General features: G+C 31.0%; 1 protein-coding gene across 5 annotated transcripts in view; it reads right to left on the bottom strand.

The window, feature by feature from the left end:
- LOC148226105 (netrin receptor UNC5C-like) overlaps window positions 1–23848 on the bottom strand; it is a 102834-nt gene that overhangs the window by 43468 nt on the left and 35518 nt on the right. For 3 of the 5 annotated variants that reach the window (XM_088204711.1, XM_088204713.1, XM_088204710.1), the window contains exons 3-9: window positions 21652–22106; window positions 20884–21097; window positions 1847–2052; window positions 1692–1770; window positions 1290–1463; window positions 1045–1095; window positions 782–973 (exon numbers count right to left, since the gene is read on the bottom strand). In XM_088204711.1, coding sequence (XP_088060837.1) covers window positions 782–973; window positions 1045–1095; window positions 1290–1463; window positions 1692–1770; window positions 1847–2052; window positions 20884–21097; window positions 21652–22106 — 1371 coding nt within the window. The remainder of the gene's footprint in view (window positions 1–781; window positions 974–1044; window positions 1096–1289; window positions 1464–1691; window positions 1771–1846; window positions 2053–20883; window positions 21098–21651; window positions 22107–23848) is intronic. The other 2 variants (XM_088204712.1, XM_088204714.1) reach the window with 1 other exon arrangement.

Genomic DNA, 23848 nt, shown 5'->3' with positions numbered 1-23848 from the left:
AACATATTGTATTTTAGTTTTACTTATCTGAATATAATCAGCATTTAAATATATGATCTATAATTATATTCAACGTCTATTTTTTATCGCGTTTGTGTATATTAATTTTATTTATGGTTTGGTAAAGTTCAGGTACAGACAAACAGACTTAGACAAATATTTGTGCATGAGCCTATTACGTTTAAAATTACTATTCTGCATCACTTATGTACCACACAACCCATAGTCAGCGAGTACATTTATTAGTGTTGTATTCATCAATTAGACTAATATTTTTTTTACAATTAGAGGAATTAATGCATGTTGCTAAATCATAAAAAAACAGCTTGGCTTGTAATGAAGCGTTTTAACCGTTTATGAAAAAAATATTTTCTTTGTTAAAATAGGACACCACAGTGAGAATTATTTTATCATATTAAATTACAAAGTATCCACCATAAAATGAATAATTAAAATATACTGCGTGCATTAGGGTTTGCCCTCAAAACATCCGTTTCTAATTTGCTCTGGTGGTCAACGGAAATTTCTTTAAAAAAAATCTCCTAATAAATAGAGAAACACAGGCAATACTTCCCCTTAGACAAGTAACATGTTTGGCTAATTACGAGGAAAATATGTGGTTTTATAAGAATATTATTAGAATACAAGAGCAGATAGTATGGTTGTGCCTATATTAAAACTAATAGAAAGATTTGGCAGATGTCGATTATCATATTTTTCTAATTGACTTATAGATACATACATATTGAAAAACATGAGGTTAAATAAATAAATAAATTACCTTCTTGATCTATGTATGGGTCGTCCTGACATAGACCTCCTGTGCACGAGATCAATTGTACTGGGCGTCCAGAGCACGTATATTCTCCTCCATTAGAGTTACCAGCGGCCAAGCACTGACGCCTTCTCACCTGTCGACAATCTCTTCCGCAGCGTGACCATTCAGACCAAGATCCCCATCTTCCTATAGCTCCTATATCAAAACATAATAAAATTGTGTAACCCAAATAAGAAAAAAATCGAAATAAGTATCAAGAATCATACCCAGTAAGGACTCAGTTTTATCAAATGACATTACATCGTATGAATATCCGTCTGTTGCATGAAAATATTTAAATATAGTACAATTAATTAAATGTTATTTTCATGAAGTACACAGCGTTACAAGAGATTTTCTATACACCTATAGCAATAACACTTATTTTATTGTTTTTGATAAAGTGGCTTATTATTTTTTAGGACAAAATGTAATGTCTCTTGTTACGCTGTGAACTTTAATCTGAAATTACCACTGTGACAGGGTAAGCAATCTTGAGATCTTTGAATGGCAGCTCCCGAACATGGCTGTCCTCCATTCAATGGTTGAGGATTGGTACATGAGCGTGTCCTTCTTTGGCCGCGAGCCGGCTGTCCAGGACATTTACATTCAGTCCATTGTGACCAAGGAGACCATCCACCGTTTTCTAAAATATTTTTTAATTGTTATTAATAAAAAAATGTATTTTATATGAAATTGTATATATTATACATTTAAAGGTGTTGTTATTTTTTACATGATATACATAGAATGATTTTTAATCGCTCCTTAGAAATATGCTACTAGGTGTAAACTATGCGAATACTGTTACAAAAATATAATTTTGGCCGATCTGTATCCTTTATTAATTAAAATATATAATTATAATACATACCATAAACACTTAGAAGGACATTTTCAGAATTCCTCTTGCCAGCTATATTCTCAGCCACACATGTATAGTTAGCCATGTCCTGTGGGCAATTATAGTAAATTAGTTTCAATCTGACGCGTTTGCAATTAATTAATTGCGTCAACAATCTGAATTACCTGGAGGGTTGCCTGAGAAATAAGCAGATGACCCTCAGCCGACACCAGAGCCGTAGAGCCTGGACTGGACACTAGGGGAGATCCATTTTTAAGCCAAGATAAATGAGCGGGTGGTGCTCCTGTAGGTCCAATGCACCTTAAAGTAGCTTGCCCGTAAATTTCCACGTTGGCCGGCACGGGTGGAGATACAAACTGTTTTCGAAGATCTGAAAAATAAAATGGTGCTCTTGTTAGTATTTTAAAAATATATTAAAAATAAAAATATCTCTGTGCAGACACTACTTAAAAGCTATTGATAAATTTTAATAATTATTAGGTTGCTAGGATATATAATAATTATATAATTGCAGTATATAACATTTGAATACAAATATTTTTTTAGACATCAATATGTTTTTTCTCCTTAATACTATCATATCTTGAAATGCATTTTTGTCAGCAGTTGAGTTACACGACAATGTGCAACCACATAACACCTTGTGATATGTGGTTGCACATTGTCGTGGTGGAGAATTGAAAATTGAAAATTTATTATTGCATGTCTGTATGATTTTCGTTTTGTATAATTTTGCTTTCGCGAAATTTTCTGGGGCTTTATTTTTGTCGTTTTGATCGTTTTAATTACGTAAAAAAAACTTAAATCAATCTTCATTATTAACAATACCCACACCAAAAGTATTGCTTATTTTACAAGCAGTTTCTACTACACAATAATTATTAATAATATCCACACTAAAAGCAATATTTATTTTTGATTGAATTTATACAAAATCTCACGTGCTTCACTTACATTTATTTCAATAACAGCCACGATTTACTTTAACCCTATTTTCCGATTGTTATTTTATTATATAATAATTATATATAATCTTCTAAAATATTTTTGATGTATTTGAAAACTCTTTTTAATTTAATAATGTTTTTTTTTAAATTTACTTGCTTTATTTATTACGGTTTCACAATTGTAGTAAATATTGCACAGCACGTATAAATTGGTTTGACGAATTTTAATTGAGATAATATAATTTTGTGTTGGGAAATCAAAACGAAGCTTTCTGTGACATTCCTGAGCTTATTGAACAAAGGCCATAAAGCATTGCGGCCGCTCTGTACAGTTCGATGATCAATACCGAACACATATTGAACTTGCTAAATATGTTGTTCATGATGACTGTTATTAGATACTTATAATTGTAATAAAGCCGCATTTGTGATCCAAACATGCGTAATATTAAGCCTAATTATTGGTGGTATTGAACACGATTTTATGTAATATGCATATATTAAAATAGCATTAAAATATATTTGTGAATAATAAATTATCGCGTAATTAATAAATATTAAGTCACAATAAAAAAAGTAAGTTACTGATGTTCGATGACAATACAATGGATCATAACTGATGTGATCTATTTGGAATTGGAAAATAAAAGTATTTTTAGGTTTTCTCTTGTGAACTAATAAAACCAAGTTATGAATTAGTGAATTTATGAAATCATGTATGTATGTATTTATCTGTATTATAATATAAGTATAAATAAATACATAAAATTTAAAAATAAATTCGAAATCATTGGCCGCAGTATAGTACTTTTAAAACCCTCATATTATTTTATGCAAGGGATGTTGAGAAGGCATTCGGAGCAGTCACGCTGATCGAGGGTGGTTCGAGTTTTAAGCTCCCATAAAATCCGATGTACGAGTGTATTTAATGATCGATTTTCGAGTGCACAGTATGCATCAACGTCGAACTCCAAGGAGGCCATTAGGCGTAATTAAGGACCTTTGGAGGCGATAATCGCAGCTCTGCCGTGGCATAAATCATGCGAATCTGGCATCGTTAAAAATTCCAATAAATCCAATTCCTGATACTGCAATGGTTAATGGACCCGTCAGATTTGTTTGAATGGCAATATAAAGTCATTAAGCACTCGCTTAATTTGATTTATTTTAAATATGTTTAAATTGTACAATTTTCTTAGTATCTGGCATTTCTAGGTTAAGTACTTTGACCCGACTCGTCAAAAGAATTCCCATAACCTTTTAGTACGTAAGTAATTACCTGTCATTCAACGTCTCTCTATACATTTTATTTTGCTCTTGTAGCATATCATAAATACACCGTGAACGTGTTCGTATCTTGTATCCATAATAAACTTTGTTTATGCTGGTGTCAGTTGCAAGTCACAAACATATAGAAAATCAAATGCGGAGTTCTCCCATTTGGCTATTTTAGTAAAGTACATAGAAATACAATATATGTACATTCAATAAATGATTATCACGTAGTTCTTTGATTATCATGTAGCGTAACATATTTTAGGTTTAAAATTAAATATAATAAATTTCATTAAAATTATTATCCGTAAGCAGCTTTCCTAATACCGCAAATATGACAGGTTGTATTAAACTTTTTATTTATGGCAATTATATATTTTGTATTCAATGTTTAAAGTTATAAGTCACGATTTTTATAACGTGCTTTTTTATTTTTAATAAACATTGCTGTTTAACAGGATCGATTTAGTCTTAATCTCATAAGGTATAATTCGCTGCGCAGATAAATCGGTTTTTTATTTGTATATTGTATCACTATTTATTCGTTATTATCTTGTAAATTATTGATATATAAAAATCTGATAAAGGTAAGCTTGCAAAAAATGAAACGAATCTATAAAATTGTATGTTAGTATATTACACATATTGTATTTTAGTGCTGCGACATCCCTTCTCATACCACCCACCCTAGTAAAAACTTGGTAATTCGCAAATCTATCCACAACTTGTCGACTAAGCGTCGCTTATTTCTGTTTCTCTTATTCTCTGCCAGGATAATCTTTTTATCCACATTCGGGCCGAGACAAAGTACTTATTACATCGTAGAGAAAATTTATGTGTTTGTTTTTCATTGGTCAAGAAGAAAAAGTAGAGAGAAAGAGAGATATTAAGTGGAAACTTCGCTAAAAGGAAGTTAACCATTTATAATCGCGCCATCTCTATTTTATCCCAAATGTGTAACGGTACACATATGTATACTATTAAATATACCCATTTTTGACAGTTGAGGGTGTCTCATTTATTTAATGTAACTTCTGTATAATATTTAGTTGAAATTAATATAATATACGGTTTCTATTGCTATATCTTTATATTTATACATAGTTGTTAGAGCAAACTCCAACAGTCCTAATTAAAGGTCAGTCGAAAGTAATAGTTTGAAACATCGTCAGGGCCGTAATTGTTGTTAATTTATGCTTTCAAGAGTAAAATATACATATTTACATACATAAATGAAACAGTTTTGTAGCATTTTAGCGCAAAAATTGCTTTCCAAGACGATAATTAACCCAAATCCCCTGAAGTTTCTACGGCTTCACGTATCGTCTTTTCTCTGTCAGCTTTGCTAGGCATTAATTCTTGAACGTCGTGTAAGTTTCAGAAATCAGTCAAAGACCCTGCGGTAATCTTATATACGCCAAGTTAGCTGGATTAAAAATGTTCACGTCTAGGTTTACGATGATTTAGTTTTCCATATTGTTATATTGTAATTTTAGTTCATAAATAATATACTAGCAAAATCATTTTTATTAGTATTCTATTTATGTATTAGTTAGATATATTTATCATAAATTAAAAATACACAGTAAACTGCTTCTTTTTTATAGCATTAAATCGTAAAGCAGCGGTATTAGTTAGAAATTGCACCGCAAATTAGCAAAAATTATACAATTTTTTTTCATGAATAAACCTAAAGCATTCTGACAACTGTATTCTGGTATTGAAATTAGCAACCAGTTTTATATTTTGATTTGACACATGTGTAAAGAAAAAATTCAATAAAGCAATTATTTTAAAAAAATTCGGATTTTTTTTTATATTACGTACATGTAAAAAAATCATTTATTTTTTTTATTTTACTGTTTTAGTCAGTTAGGTGATATTTTTGCACCCTTTAATAAAAAGATCTTTTAGTTTTTCATTATTATACAAAAAAACTTGTTAGCCTTATTGTATTTTTTAGTATATATTCTATATTAATAAATGACAATAAGACTAACAATCATTAAATGTGTTTTATATATTTATGTATATAATTCATATAATGATTGTTAGTGTTTTTATACGAAAAATTATTTCTTTTCAAATAAGTGTTTTTAGGACAATTAACTTTTGATACTAACATGATTTTTTATTTCACATAGCAAATTGACTTCGCTTGAGGCAACTAATAACTGTTATTATTCATGAAAAAAATAAGTATGTAAATTAGAAAATTTTAACGGATATTAAAGTTCTTGATTTGATATAAAGTTGTATTTTACTATTAAAAATTAAGTATACAGGTTGATTTGATTTTCAATTTCAAGCAAGTTTTTTAAATTAAAAATATAAAATAATTAGATTAGCAGCAATCGGAGTGTTTAATTGTACGAATTTCGAATTGGAGAAAGTCTCCAGGTCGTAATGTAAATCGTTAATTAATGGAGGCAGTCAATGGTTCAAGGTTGACTTGATCCGATTATTAATTATAGCTCATCGAGGCGATTCTTCCACTTTGCAGACGTAACGAGGTCCTGTTCTCCCCAGACAGCACCAATACTCATTGTCAGGGGGTGGTAAATAAGGCAAATGAGTTCCCGGAGGGTAAATTAATTAAGAGGCTGCTTAAAATGCCTCAGCTCCCCTCAAATTGTTGGCAACTTCATTGCATGTTTTATCGCGTTGTACGACGGCAGTCTTTAAAGAATTCGCCTGGATTGCAGAATGTTCCATTGAGATTTCCAAAGTTGTCGATGAATAATTATGATTATTATAAATTCTTTGGGTGCGCTTGAAACTTTAGCGTAGAATAAACTTGAAAGACAAAGAAAACTATAGTGTTATATCGAAGATGCGGCGGCTCCTTAAAACATGCCTTCTTTGAAATACTGATACAATTTGGCTACATTGAGTAAACAATTATAATAATTATATTATATTGTAGTTTTTATATTTAATGAAGTCTATCTAATATAAATTATATTACATATACAATATGTGCAATAATTTAAATTATGTTATATACATGCTGTCGTTGATTGATCTGGTACTGCTTTGTCGTGTTACCATGTCGTTTAAACTCTTAAAGGTTGAAGATGACGGCTTGGCTGAATTAAATTGGACGATCGAAGTGAAATTGACCGTTTAATTGAGCGAGTTTTGCCTGAACTGTCATATATTCTATGTTGAAGTGTGGAAGTGCCGAATGAAAGTCTTTATTAAAAGTGTACCAACGTCCCAACTTTTGTCTGATTCTTCAACTTTTTTTAAGTAATACACTGTCACATATTCATCAAAATATGTTACACAACACTCTCATTAAATATATTCAAACAATATTTCACGCCATTGACACACAAATTAATTTTCCTTTTCGAGCATCTTAACATCAATAACGATCGTCGTTAACATTTATTTAATGTTATCATGAATATCGGTATATCGCTGTTTAGCACCCAAAGGTTGAAACAATTCAGATCTATGGCGAAAGAAATTATTATCGTTCCAATCTTACCGTCATGGGTTTATTTTTAGCGTACAGTGTGTAGTTTTTTCAGATGGGTTAGTAGTCATTCTTTTTAAATCGTTGGTACTTATGTCATTGATGATGCTCAACAGGAGGTGTAGTAAAGTCAATTGTCCCTGTAGCGAAGTAGTAGTAGTGGATCGAATGTGTGTAGTCCGGTTTTGGTAATGTGCTATTTACACGTTTCGTCAATGTGAGCCCGCCGTGCCTCCACCACGTACGTTAGTAGGAATCAAATGACTGCGGATTTACGTCTACTAGATTTAAAGAGCGCGTGTGTTGTGTGGGTGCGCGGGTTTCTTGTTTTTTTTTCTACCCAAATGGGTGGTCGCAATAGTATATAATAAAACTTCTCACTTCCTTTTCCTACTTAGATAGTGATGCTGAGAAAGCATTAATACTAATCGTGACTATAAATTTTATTCTATTTAAAATAATATTTTAAATCTAAACTTTATAAAATGTTTTAATATGAGTTTTTTAGGACCAAAAAATATTTTTAAAGCCTCTTTTTAATAAACAGTTTTTTTATTTATAAACTTCATATAAATCTTGTATTTGTTATATTTTTTGCAAACCATTCTTAAAGTATTTTAAAATTCAATATTTGATCGTGTATAATTTTTTTACTGCAATTTATGCGGAAGTTTCAACCATCTGCACAATTTGTTATAATTTAGAGGTCACTTCTATAATCATTACAAAAAAAAGAAAAGAGTGATTAATATTTCGCATAAATAAACAATACAGTCACAACACAATAAAAAGATATTTCATGACCGAAAAATTGCGTTATTAGTTAGAAATACTGCATGGATGACCCAATAGCTCATTCGTCTCAAGACAGTAATCATCCAGAAGTATTGCCTAAAATACTACTATTTGTTTGGAAAGGACGCGCGCTAGACAATACACTATAAACCGATCACTGGGATAACCATTTAGATCGATTCTATTATAGAGCGTAAATACATTTCATATGTGTTAAAAAACGATACAATTGGCTCACAGATATCTTCATTATATCTTAAAACATAATTATAAAAGACGTGACACTAAGTCACAAAAAAAAGATGCCAGAGAGAAATCACAGCAGCAGAAACGACCCAGGAGACTACATCGACACGAGGGACATCAGTGGTTCGTTCAGAAAGCATCACGAAAACACATTTTGAGAAATCATAGCCGACAATAATACAACTCGGCATGGCAACAAACACTCTCTGACTTCTAATACCTGCCTAATAATTTATTGACGGAACACCATATTGGCAGTAAAATTACGATAAAATTTTATTATTTAAACACTGATTGAATAAAAGAGAGAGAAGAAGCATTTGGAATAAAAAATACGTTGACTATATTAATTTTCGTATTTATTTGTGTTATTTTACACAAAGTTTAATGAAATAAATTTTGAATCAAAAATTTTATGTAGTGTTAAATCGTATTAAAAACAAATATTAAGATAATAAGAAGTTCATATGAAGAAATAAAACGTGAAGTCAGAATTGTTGAAGAAGTGGGTTGGATAGTGATTTTCAAACGAAATGGATGTGATGAACTAAGTTTCAATGAAAATTTAAAAAAATAAAAGCAATTATTTAAGTTTCAAGTATTTTATAACTTCATTGATAAGAATTTAGTGCAAATATTGGGCGTTTTTTATAATGCAAACAATTAAAAAATATTTGTTAGTTTTTTGCAAATTGTTAAAAAATCTGATGCGGACATTTAAAATCAGTGCTTAATGGTAAACAAACATTCTGAAGTGTTTACGGAGCAATTAAAATTTTAAATAATGCAAGTAATAACATTTTCTTAATTCAGCGATGTCGATAAAATATATTTCGGACTTATTAATTTCAAAATATAATTGTATAGCTAGCAGATTCTCTGAAGTGTATACAGCCTATTTATTATTTTTCAATCTGCCAGTTACTGTCGCAAATTCAACGTGCATTTAGCAATTTAAAATTAATTACAGATTATAAAATAAATTCAATAAATCAATCAATCTAGATTCAGTGAATTTGCGATATTATCAATTTAAAAAGTCCTGAAAATGTCATTGCAAAACATGATTACAGTTTTTGTAAATTTAAAGGCGAGAAAGAAAGACTTTTTGTAACAAATAATAGTTAGGAACTTTTGCATGCGGAACAATTTTTTTAATTACGCCACCGTCTACATTTATCTATACACTATACGTGGATATTTATATATGCTTAGAAAATAAACTGTAACAAGCTTTTCCGACTCTCATTTGGCTTTAAAATCATACTATTTCGGCTTTAAAACCTAAGAAAGTCATTGCTCTTAACATAAGAATATGTAAGTGATGAATTTTAGAAGCATTTTCTTTTTTCGCACGGAAAATTAAATTTTCACGGTTATTTAAAACAAAGAATACCCTTCACGTCACATAAATTGAAGCGAAAAATATAATTATAGTTTTTAAAAATACTTTTAAAAAAAGTCCAGTCTGTCCAAAATGATATCACATATAATTGCTCAAATAATAAGCTTGTTCTGATCAATTAAACAGTGCCAGTATAACATTATTGCTTTAACCTTCTTATATGATACTGTTTCCAAGGTTCCTCCTGAAACATGTTTCCATTTAAGGACTACATCCTGAGCACCGCAATCGAATTAGCGGCGTTTACTAAACGTTGCTACACGCGAAATAATCGGCGCGCGTAATATTTTTGGTAGAACGCGTGGTAGCAATTAATCATGGAGCATCGGGCGCCTCAGCGCGGGGGGCTCCCTTTTGTGTTCGCAAAGTGATTGCGCGAAATAACATCTAGTCGAGTGGCTTGTTGACTTATCGCGCAATGGGAAATAATTTCCAATTATAAAGATAACGGAGCGACGAAATGGCGGCTTTCAATCAGCAGAACGAGCGATTCAATTGCCGCTGGCTTTGTGCCATTGTCGAAGGATTTAGAGTCGAGAAAAATAAATAAAATACGCTATGCGCTCTCAAAATTGAAGGGCGAAATCAATGGCGTGCTCCTAAAAGTATTTACACAATGTATAAAAATGTCACACTCGAATAAACGTAATAGTTTTGACACGACACATTGTGTCTGGGTAATATTAACGCAGTCAAGTGTGTAATTTATAGCATTAAACGAAATTATTACATAGTAATTATTGAACGATTGGGTTTGGGGTTCGAGATTGTCTTTTGAGATCTTTAAAGGCTAAATTGACTAGTCATTGCACAAAGTATACATGGTCCTATGACCACTGATTTAAAATAAGTATATTTGAAACGTAAAATAACTAAATGCCCAAAGAAATTAATAAAATAAAAAGTTAACAAATCTTGCTATGTTAAGATAAAAATACTATCACCCATCCAAAAAAATGTGCTTCCGCATCGATAGCCAGTTGCAAGACGATGACGGAATGAGTCACTTTCTTGTGTGACAGAAGTTAAACGATGCGTTGTGACATAAAATATCCATAGCCAAAGAATCCACCAGGGTATCATGGCCAGGCAATACTTGGGGATATGACATTTCGCGTTATATTTAGAGGGTCGCATTCAACCAGAAACAAGGGGTGGTTCGGGGTGTCTTTCGCAAATTGAAACTTAATACTGAATCTATTAGAGATCGCGTGGAAAGAAAAAGAAAAAAAAGTACGCATTAAGGGGGATGCGTTTCGTTGGGGAGGATGTGCACTTGAGTGCAGTTTGATTCATCGCTTTCAAATACAGAGAAGCCATTAGCAGGCTGTTTACTGCACTTGTACGCGATGCATCAATTCATTGGCCCGAAATGGTTGTAGGATGATCTGAATGAATGTGAAGATTCAAAAGGCGACCAACTTCAAGGATTAAGTGAAGATGGTAAAAGGCGACCAACTTTAAGATACAGAAGATGCTTTTTCAATCAAATATCAGCTGACATGTTTTTTTTGCTCAATCGTTTTGCATCGCATACATCTTGTTTTCAAGCCTTCCCAATCTTCTTAATGTGTCTATGCATGGTTAAATCGGACTGATTAGTTTTTCTGTCAGCTGATATTTGTGTATAATTTGATTCCATTTCTGCAGTGAGAACATCATTGTCCACATTCAAGATTATTATTGATATCGAAATATACAGTTTCAAATTATGAGGCACCTATCACTTTACAAATGTTTTAGTAACCATAGTTTCAGAATTATTTTTAAGAAATTCATTTAACATGCGATTTCGTATAAATTGTTCACTTGGTAAAAATTGTACTATCGTAAATTTTTGGGCCCATTTTTTAAATATCTAAATATGACATAACACAGAAACGTATAGTCCATCCAAGATGTTAGCGCTCATCATCGTTGTGTTGGAAATAAGAGTGCGTGTACGCATGCATGCATACATATACAGTTTTCCGCGAATTTGTATACACCGATAGGAGAACGTTACCAATACTAAATCAGGGCTGTTTTAAGGATAGGGTGACCATACGTTGGAATTTGAATTAAAAATTAGAAAGTGTTATATTTTTATTATAAATTATTGTCATGTTGTGTAATTTTGTAATCAATGAAACAATTACTGTAATAATCTATTGGTATTTTTAAAAATATTATATTAAACAGATATTCAACCTGGAGATTGATTCCAAAACGGCTATCATGTTTTTGAGTTAAATATGTATATAAATAAACAAAATAAGTAAGAAAGTGCTATTTTACACTTTCCTCAACAAATGAATTAAAAAAGTAAAAATTAATTGCACTTGTAATTTCACATGGTCACCCTATTATTTTTCTCACTAATACTGTGACGATGAGCGTTCATATCTTGGACGGACTGTACTTAGGTATCAACGGTCAAAGTACAATTGACTGTTAAAACATAAATTAAAAAATAATATTTTGGGATTACCTAATATAATATATCAACAAATAACAAGACATGATTATGTTTTTAACATAGTGCTATATCCTATGCATGTGAAAAATATACATGAAAATTATATTTACAGTTAAAATAGTAAATACTAAAAATAAGGCCATGTTTATAAACGCATGACAACATAAAATAAAATATCTGAATATAAAAAATGAATATTTAGGTGAGCTTATTGCATATAACAAATCAAAGTATGCTATACGGTGGGTAGACGTAATTTTATTTATGTTGCTCGGTGGTAGAGAAGCTTTACAAGCGTTTTGCGGGAGTTTAAAAGGCGATTTGAAGTTTTTCTCTTATTTCCTTTTTGCTCACTTACATTCAAGTTCCTTTGACTTATACCACATTCGCCATCATCTACGAATACCCACATTGTTCGACAAACTTGCTCTCAATACTCGCTCGAAAAGACTTTCGATTTGTTCCAGCGAAAAGTTTCAGTGAAAAAAATATATACTTATTTATATTTATTTAATTTAAAAGCTTTTCAAAACGAAATGCTTTAATTTGTATTTGTGTGCCAATATTGTTTTTGACACGTGTTGTGCAATACATTAAATTTTGTTTGGTTAAATGATTTTTTTGGAGGCAGGGCAAACTATTAAAGTCGCATTACCGACTCCAATTCGAATTTGAAGTCGCAAAGGCAAATATTTGTTTGGGTCTCGTCGCCGTCGCGCTATTTGCTCAGCAATTTCGTGAAATATGAAAAATAAACCGAACAAGAAACACACTTAATGCTTTTAGAGCCGTAACTTAATATTTTTCGAGGGTTTTAACTGTGAGAGCCATCTCGATTATTATTCAAGAATGTACATATATACATATTTTGACAGAAACATTAGGTTTTGAGGACCCCAATGTATAGAATTTAGAATAAATTCCTAATGCTTATTAAATTAATTAAATAATCTTGAATTATGATCACATAATACCTTTACGAATATTAAAGCCAAATTCAACACTTAACGCGTGGTCTTCTATATTTCTACAATTAAATTACCCGACACTGATAACCTACTAAGATTACCAAAATACCCATGCTTTTAGTTGACCCTTAATATATTTGAAGTCGATTATCTCCAAACATGGGTTTGTTAAGTAGACCCTTAATATTATTAAAGCTTTATAAAATCCTGAATAATATAAAGTACTGTTTTTATATTATTTATTTAAATGTATTCGTTGCAGTTACTTTTTATGCTATGTTTACATACACACCAAGTTGGATTCACGCATCCTGCGTAATCGTTCGTATTTTACGAGTATTTCAGAAAAGTTTTTATAGTTTCATCGTAGCAAACAAGAAGGGGAGAGCAGGTTGCGAGGATTTTCCTCGTCCACCCCCCGTCGGGTTGTTGGGGGTGGTTGGTCAGACTGGAGATAGATGCCTCCCCTTCGTCGGCATTAATCTTTAGCGCGCAACCGACCCCCCTACTAGTTGTACACCCACGTTTATAATATAAAAAAAATATCTTCCGAGTGGAATTGCTGTAGCCGAGATTGCACCACTAAATCAAGCCGTTTATAAAAACCGAAACAACGCAAAAAGGGAACCGAACGAGTTAATAGTTATCCCGGGGTGCTGGCAAAAAATAAGCGTTTAATAAATTCATATGATAGCACAGGGAGAAAAATGCATCTTTGTGAAACAAATTTTTTAATTAAAAGTTAAAAAAATATTTATGTACTCCAGAGACTGACCAAAATTGTGTATAATATACGTTATATCAAACAGCTTAATAATATATGTTTTTCTACATTTACTCTGATTGTTTAATACCCTGTTTGCAAAAAGAGACTGATAGATAATGCAATTCATTGAATACCAATGCTACTAAAAATCAAATAATGATCAAATACTGATCGAGAATTGCTAATATTGTCGAAGTGACACGCGCTTCGTACAACAAAGTCGAGCATTGTTACTAGATAATTAGATTTAAAGCTTTTGCTTTTGTTATGGATTTTTTAAGTAATTAATGGAAGGTAGTATTTTTTTATAATGTTTCGTTTTAAAGTCATTACCAGCTGACTAACTATAAAATTAGTGCATTAAAAATGTGTTTAAATTAACAACCTTATTTGGTAACTATTATATATTAAAACTTTTAAAGAATTATTTCGTTATGACAAACGCAGTTTTCCATTACGTTTCTGTGTATTAACTTGGCATACTGATTTATCAATGAATTTATTTCTCAAATTTCTCAAGAATTTTCGATACATTTTGATCAATGAAAAAATGTATGTAATACAGTAAAGTATTGCAGATACATTATAACTATATTATAAAACAACTTTTTAAATCAGTGAAAAATAAAAATAAAATGCGTATTTTTTTGTTATCGGAGAGGGTTCTTAGATCACCAAAGCAAAAATAAAACCGCCAGCCGGTTAGAATAATATAAATCGCTAAAAAAATGTTGGTAATTCAAATACTTTCGATCTTCCGAGAAAGTATGCATATTTTCACTAGCACCGCCGGAAAGGTTTCTTATCTGAGTGTCTTCTTTTATTACTTAAGCAAAAATAAGGCTAGTTTGAGTGTTTAAAAATTGTAAACAATTTATTGTCATTCCTATTAAAACCTTCCAAGCATGAACCTGCAATTATTATAGTTATGCAGCGTTATAAAAAGGGTGGTAGTATTAAACCTTTAAAAAATATACGTATAAATTGAATTTAATTATAATACATCTATAGATTATATTTGTCATCGTGATAACATAATGACGAATTGATAAAAAAAAACCATATGCTAAATCACCAATACACTCAAAAGTAAAGGGCAAAGATCGAACCCCTAAAAGTCGTGGGTGTTGACATGTCCGCTCGGTATTTAGTGTTCCCTGATAAAAGCAATTAACGTTTATTAGAATAGATGGGACGGGATGAAGCACACCCTATTGCAGTTCACTTTAATTTACTCTGTTTTTGTTCTCTTTAATCTGTATTGTTTCACTGTTGTCATGGTAAACTTATTAATCTACTTTGGTTCCGAATACCCACGACGACACCGAAACAATTAGAATCCGCCGTCTATACAAAACCACCAACGAAATATATACCTATATGTATTGTGTCTATAATTACATTCTCGATGGTATGTGTATATATAGATCGAACGTTATGTGATATACTTATTATAAATTTCCCATCATCTGTTTTTTGACGAATTTGAGCTAGATTGTAAATTTCGATAAACAAACTTTGGCTCGGCGGCAGTATCGCGATTAAAATTTTGAGTGAATAACCACTTTAACATTTTAATTAAGTTCACGAAAGCTCCATTATTGCTTTCATCTTTGGTCGATTTTAATAACCGCGATATCGTCTTCGAATCTTTGCCGCTTGTCTTTTATTTTGTTTATTTATTCTTAAATCTGCTTTTTGTGATGAAAAAAGTGGGAATAAAGAAATAGAAACAGCCTTGTGTTGATCCTGAATCTCGCTTCAAAATATAAATGAGAGAGATATGAAACAAACAATACTACGTTTTCATCGCTTTTCATTAATATAAAATATTTCAATATTTTATTAAGCTCTTTTAAAACATGTTAAAAGTGTAGCATATGCTTCACTTTTAAAATATTTTAAAAATAGCATAAAACATAAAATTTATAAAAATTGTAGACCGATTATATATGTACATCCCCTATTTTTTTGCTGGCATATTTTTTTTCTTTTCAAATAATTTTAATGGGTTGGAAAAACCCTAATATGCTTATAACTTCAAAGTATTTATTATAATTTTATTTTTAATATAAAAATTATGGTATATACAAAATGCTGTAATATTTTCTACGATAGTCACATTAATTACAGAGCTTCTGGAACTTATTCTGAACTAGTTCAAACATGCATCTCTTATTGGAAAAATAATATAAATATAAAATATGCAAAAGTAAATAAATAAATAATTATAAAAACAAATTTATGAAATTTGCTGTCATGCTAATAAATTACTGAACGTGTTCTATCTACTTTATGTACTATTTGACTTTAATTTTTAAAGCAATTATAAAATAACACACTTTGCCCTGTATCATTATGATTTCTCTTATCCATGAAAATAGCATAAAATAGCTGGCATTGCAGAATATTTTATTTACTATCTAGTGATTTATTTAGACTAAGACTTGAAAATCTCTGCAACATATTATATTAAAAATTTATATATGTTTCATATATAAAAAATAATTATTTTTCAGTTGTGACAGTCCAAGTAAATAATACTTGAAATATTATTATTGCAAAAAATTAGATCACTTAATAGCGCTTAGCATAATTCGCAATAATTGTGTCAAAATTCAATGTATTAGCTTCTTTGTCATGTCCTCCCCAGCATTTTCCAATTAGTGTCCAACCCTCATTCGGCACCCCCCTAAATAGCGCCATCTAATCAGTCTTACAGCGGAGAGAGGAAATTGATTTTCACCTGAAGTAGCCAAGGGGCTGGATCACCTTTGAGGGCATCCATCCGCATGACTGAGCAGACGATATGCGAGATCAAAAGTGTTGTTTAAATCAATAATGCAAATCGTTTGACCCTAATAATTTTCACTTTTAGGTTCGGGAATTGACTTGTTCCAGATTAGCAAATAACCTTTGAATTGAATACTAAAAAAATATATTTTAGATTACATCTGATGCAGTTAAAATATTGTATTTATAACAAACACATTTGTGTCATTTTAAATATATAAATAATAATTTGCCCAAATAACTACAATTTTTTTTCATTATTTTATTACCGTATTTTGTTAAAAAATGTCCTTATTTTAGAATAATCAAAGTATTAATTACAATATTTGCAGGACAAAGTAATGATAACAGTTTCTAATAAAAATAAATAAATTTATAAATATTATAAGTATGAAAGATAGAAAGGGAGGAAATGGATTATGATTGTCTTAGTTTTTTTTATAATATATTCTGCTGCATAATGACATTAAGGATTTAAAGACTATAATAGAAAAGTTTACAATTATTAAAATAAGTTTCCCAAATTCCAAAACTTTTCATTTCGTTGTTAATCATGATGAAGACAAAGCAAAATGTTTTATACATTTATAAAAATAAGAAAAGTGTTTTAATATACACATATACAAAAAAAGTTATATGCGTGGGTTTATCGCTAGAAAAAGGGATAATTTATAAGCGAAAAAGGTAAGAAAGAAATCTAATCGAAAATATATTTTGTACACAAGTGTTATACTTTATAATATCTATATACTTAAGAATAAGTAATTTTTATATAAATTGAGACTATTTACCTTAATAATAGAATTATCATATTAAGGATTAGATAAGTTCTTTAATTAAAATATCAAGATTGTTAATATGCAGTTCATTAAGAAGTAAAAATAATTAGCTTAAATATATAAAAAATAGTACTATTGATATTTTGGCTTAGAACAAAGTGTTTGAACTTGGATTGATTAGGAATAATTTTTGTACGCTGTTTACGGACATTAAATTGTTTTTCTTATTATAGTGTCATATACTGTTTTAATATCTAGCAGAATCACATTGCTAATTTTTATTTTAATTATTGAGCGTAAATGCTAAAAACATATTTGATATAGCAGTGGCGTAGCTACGGAGGGGGCGGGCCGCCCCTGGCGGCACTTGCTTGGGGGAGGCTTATTCGCGATGGGATCGTCTAGTGTGGTTCTTAACCCTGAATGCACTAAAACATATATAAATCCACGAATAACAAGAGATTAATAATAACCAATTTATTATTTTAAGAAATGTTGATTTTATGACCCTGCAAAAAATGTATGGGGGGGGGGGGCAATTTTCAGGATCGCCCTGAGCGGCACATGATATAGTACTGTTTTCTTTTTAAATTAATCGATCTTCATCATTCTATATTCGATTAAGAAATCACAGTCAACAAAGGTACTTTTTTAATGTTAATAGATAATAAGAATATACAATGTACATATACAATCGGTATAATCAGCATCACTCATTTTAATATTTTAAACAATTCCATGAAATATAAAATTGTGATATATTGTGAAAAAATATATTTAATATGTTAAAAAACAATTTAATTTTGTCAAACTAAAAATATTTTTTAAAGAAATACTTCTTTTTTTCAGTATGCTCAGTAGCAGCAACTTTTTTTTAGTAAACATATTTTAAGTTCCCAATGAATGGAAAATTTATGGTCACTGTCATTATTACACCTTTATTATCGTTTCATACAGACTACAGTAAGAGTGTGAAAAATTACTTTATTACATTTAAACAATATTTGAAAAGCTGAACAAAGTAATAAAGGTAAAAACTCTCAAAGAATATATAAAAATAAGTATCAGTAAAACAATTAAGTAGTTAAAAAATATGATGTGGCATTTCGGCGAGAGCGGATCAATATTGTTTTTTGTTAAATACTGCCTAATGACTAATTTATAAACAAAGTATAGTGTTACAGCTGAAGCCACATTTAAGATGGTTATTCAGTTTGTTAATTACGAGCATCTACCTAATAATCGCAGTCGCAGTCTTGCAGTGTCATGAGCTGCCCTTGAACATTTTACTGATCTAACGTTTTATTTTGAGAATTTCTAAGTGAACTTTCTCACTAAAACTGACAATCGACCACGAGGTATCTGTCAGTTGACAGCAGTGTTGTCAATACAACTGTGTTGCCAATGTAAAAAAAGTGTTCCAAACACAAATAAAATATTGCATAATTTATGCAAAAATGAAAAATTATAACCTACATATATATTTTTAAGAATCTTTAACTAGAAAATCTGACGTGCTAGATTTTTGTTTTTGAATTTGAATTGACCTCTGCATATTGCATTATGATCAGGTATTGTTATGCAAGTTACAACAAAAGGTAAAAAATGTTGGTCTATGTTATTAAGCCAATTGTTTGGTCACTATATCTCTCTTCCAGTGTTGTGTGAACTACTATATATGTCTTACATTAGAGACGTGTTGTTTTTTTTTTAAGTTCGAAATAGCCGTTAGAATGACTTATAAATTATAATAAATTGTGCAGGTTTTTGAGATTCCCAAAGAAGCTAACCATTTTGCAGACTTCTAGTCGTTTCATATTTAAGATTCGTTATATATTTGACAGTGACAAGCTTTCAAATATATATATTATTTTTCCTCGCTATATCGACGACACTAAATCGCCATCACGTCTTACTGAAGTTTTGTCAAAACATGTTTTAGTCGGACTTGAACCGAATCGTAAAAGTAAGCATTTTATAGTTGCCGCAAAAAGTTCCCAAATCCAATGTTAGTGTAATATCAAATTATCAGAAAGAAAGCGTACAAATCGAGCTTTCACGGTCGTTCACACCTGGCGCGGTGGGCGTAGGTACTTTTAACACCACACGATTCGCTACACACCACACGCCACGCCAAGCCGGGAGAGTCCTTAGCGCCCAACAAAGGGTCTGGCGCGAGGGCGGCAGTGTGTGTCGAAAGGTGTGCAGAATTATAAGCAACAGTCATTAGGTTCGGTAATAAACATTCTATTTGTATGGAATTTCAAGCCGGTTTTGTTTGCAATCTGCGGAAATTTAAAGCTCGGCGGCCGTAAAACGATCAAAGGGGCCGCCATTGTGACGCGACGGGAGGTGTTGCCATGGTGAAGGTCGCGAAAATTACGCGCAATAATTATTGTGACATTTTTACGGTCGATGGTATAAATCTAAACTTGGCAAGAAGCTCAGTGGTAACCCATAATAATAAAAAAATTACGGGCATAGTAATATTTCATCGTTATATAATTAAAAGTATTTTGTGAAAGAAAATTACAAATCTTTCAGAAGAAAATTAATCTTATTATATTTAGTCATATTTTAATTTATATTCAATTTACTGAAGTTCACAATAAATAAATATACATGCTTAGAGCACGCCTTAAATATGTTATTAGTAGTTATTTAAGCAAAATCGCGGAAACAAAATGTTGTGACATACACACATTTTACTTAAATTATTTATCATATTCTATAACAACAATTCCAATACCTTTAATATTACATAAGCAAGACGTAAATATTTTCGTATCTACCCTGTATGTTTATTTATAAACACATCCGCTGGGATAACGTATGAAATACGCATTCATCATTTTTGCACCGAGAAAGAATGGCATACAAACGGAAGGGCTAAAAGTTACGTTAAAAAGTTCCCGCGGGAATAAATCATGCAAGCTAAACTTTTGGGTCGATGTTATTTCGATATTAGCTTTATATTTATATATGCCTCTTTTTTATATTGAACAAGGCACGCGTCACACGTTTCTGCATCGCTGACGTTTATTTTATTGCAATTTATCCGATATATTCAAAGCGAACGTTTTTTACGCACCCTCGTAGTAAAAAATAGGTGTTAAAATACATGGATTGCCTAAAAAATTCACAAACTTTCAAAGTAATATATCATAATGTTTACAATAATTTATATAATCAAATTTCATAAGCTTATAAATATATTAAAAAGCATAAATAAAGGTGTGTGAACTTTATGATTATCTCTAGCATATTTAAATAAAATTTACTTACAAGCTATTTCCACGTACGCAGATTGGCTACGTATATCCCCCGATCCAGCCCATGCTACGCAGTGGCAGATAAATCTGCCAGGACCAAAGTATTCTTCGACTTGATTGCGGGTCACGTTACAGTCGCTTTCTACGATGCGGACTCCATTTTGAGGATCGACGAAGTCCACTTGCTTAGGACAAGTCAATCTGCCACCATTGCATTTGAAGTATACCTGAAAATGTAAAAATGTTATATTTATATTTGTCGGTTAACATATTGCGACAATATCACCGTGTTACCTTACTTACTTAAACTGTGTAAGCTTTAAGTGTTAATTTTAATATTACTGATCAGAATATTGAAGGAGAAATTAACCAGGTAGCAATTTATAATTAATTTATAATAATTTAAAAATAATGATAATAGCTTAGAAATATATGTTGAATATAACAAGCGTTGCCAGGCAACATATTAGACAAGTGAAGAAATAATCACACTATGAATATATTATTTTTAAATTTAATTTTCAACTGTTTTCAAAAAAAAAATCAAGTTTTTATATGAAAACATTAGTATTGTTTCTTCGACTTCTACTTTTTTATGGAGCGAAACATAGATCATTAATAATAATAAAATATGGAAATTTATTTCCTAGATATTTTATAAATATATTAAATTATCAATGAAAGCTCTACATAAAGGATATACCATTAAACATTTGCATGAGAAAAAAAATACATTAAATGCTCTCTACAGATGTAATTGTCAGATAGAGTTAGATCATACCTTGAGGGCATTGGCAGCCCGACACTGCAGAGTGGCCGGCTTGTTCTTCATCACAAAGGAATTCTTTGGCTCCAGCAGAAACGTGGGCAGATGATCCGATCCAGGTTGTAGTATATGATCAGACCCAGAAGGCAGGAGATCCTGTCCATCGTCATCGTGATCCAAATCCAAATCATCATGATGATCCGGATCTTCGGCATTCTTGTTGTGCTTCGAATCGTACTCGTTCTCATATTCCTGCTCCATATCTTCATCCACCTCTAATATTGGAGGTTTGTGGTTAGGATTATACGGATCGTAAGGTTCAGGGTACAAATTTCCCATCGGGTTTATTTCCTTTGAGGAAGAAGACTCGTTCGAAGTCTTTTCAACGTCGAAACTTTGAATCGGTTTAGATTGGTGCGCTTCCTCATCGTCCCCCGTCGACTCCGGAAAGTGTTCCATGACCAGTTCACCTGAAAAGATATTACATATATGTAGTATATAAAAATTATACATTTTCCAATAAACCCACAGCACCCTCCCCCCCACAGGGATTGCGTCTGTAACAGAGTTTGATTGGATGCAATATGATATAATGTGGAAACGGATTGATCAAATGTATTATACATATTGTATGACATATACAATTTTCAATGGCGTGCGTTATTTTTATTATAGTCAATATAATATATGTAAAAATCTGCCTTCGTACTTATTTGTAAATATAATATATTATTTTTTAAAGATAAAGTGCACAATATATTCTGTTCCAAATGATTGTTTTGTAATGGAAATCCACTTAATATTATTTTAATTTTAAAGTGTATATCGTTTAACGAGCTAGCGTAGTGCTTGTGATATTAAAATATTAGTAAAAATTATAGGCAAAAATATAAATAAGTTTTATATTTATTAAACCCAAATCTCATTTTTAATATTGTATGTTTTAATAATAAAAATTAGTAAATATGTTTGGCATAAAAAAATATTTCATAATTATTATTGATAAATTAAATAAATTTACAATTTTAGGTGAAAGAGATTTTTTAGTATGGGGGTTTAAACCTCCTGCACGATTAACGATAAAATAATGACCATTTCAAACAAATGAAAAAAAAAACAATCGTAACAATCGCCACCTATTAACCGCCAAGAGACGTTAATCAATGGTAAAAATCCATTAGTATCGAAAAACTTCCATTTTTTTATGAAATGCGTTAACAAAGGACTATTGTTATTTTTACTTATTGTTAATGATCGCCAAAAGTGGCCAACCGGCACAATCATACTCTGAACTCTTAGATATTTTTACTGTATATTTTTCCACATTGACGAGTGCACCTCATCTGTCAATAAATTATTTTACTCTTATAAGAGAGAGTCACTCCTCTTCAATTCAAAACAGTCCAGCTTGTGTCGATTGTCCCGTGTCATCCATGCTTGCCGCGTATTTTGGCATGTATACATTTATTTAAAAATAAATTAAAAATGCTTGAATTACACATATAATATCACCCACTAATATCCCAAAAATATAATAATCGCAAATTCCGATATCCCAAGCACAATAAAAATCGAAACATACTAAGGTTATAGCTTCAAACACATGCCTTCAGATCGAATTCAAATTGCAAATACTTGGCAGTAGTATTTCATTCAATCTTTTAACTAAGGTTCAAATGACTTATCGCAATGGCAAATTAATTATTGAATGAACGTTTGATGTACTAGTTTAAAGTTTTTGCTTGATTATTGCATTTAAAATTATTATTTTGTAATAGCACTCTTTATGTACCACCACTGGTTCACATGACTGCGATATGTCAGAATATAATCTAGTGGAAGCGGTGCGGGCAGTATGAATGGACCAGAAATGACATTTCGTTGGATGTAATTGAACCAGAGGGTTACTGCAAGTCTTTGCCAGACGAACCTATCTATTTTTGCACGCTCCGATAGCCAAATACCCACTTTGATGTTTAAACCGCTTATCTGATTTATATTTGTGACTTGTATGAATTAAAAATAATATTGCAAAGTCGATGGTATGGTTATTATTAAGCTATGCTTTAGGTACAAGTAATACTGTTTAATAATTGCAATAAAAAAAACGATTAATATTATTGAAGAATATATAAAATATCATTAGAGAAAAAAGACAGCAAAACTTGGAGCCCTAGTGCAACTTTCAATATCCGTTCTTGAGATAAGGTTA

Source organism: Plectrocnemia conspersa, unplaced genomic scaffold, assembly GCF_051122295.1.
Source record: "Plectrocnemia conspersa isolate PC_06_02 unplaced genomic scaffold, ASM5112229v1 ptg000014l, whole genome shotgun sequence".
Lineage (NCBI taxonomy): Eukaryota > Metazoa > Arthropoda > Insecta > Trichoptera > Polycentropodidae > Plectrocnemia > Plectrocnemia conspersa.
The sequence above is the reverse complement of the archived record's forward strand: the minus strand, read 5'-3'. Positions and strand labels throughout refer to the sequence as shown.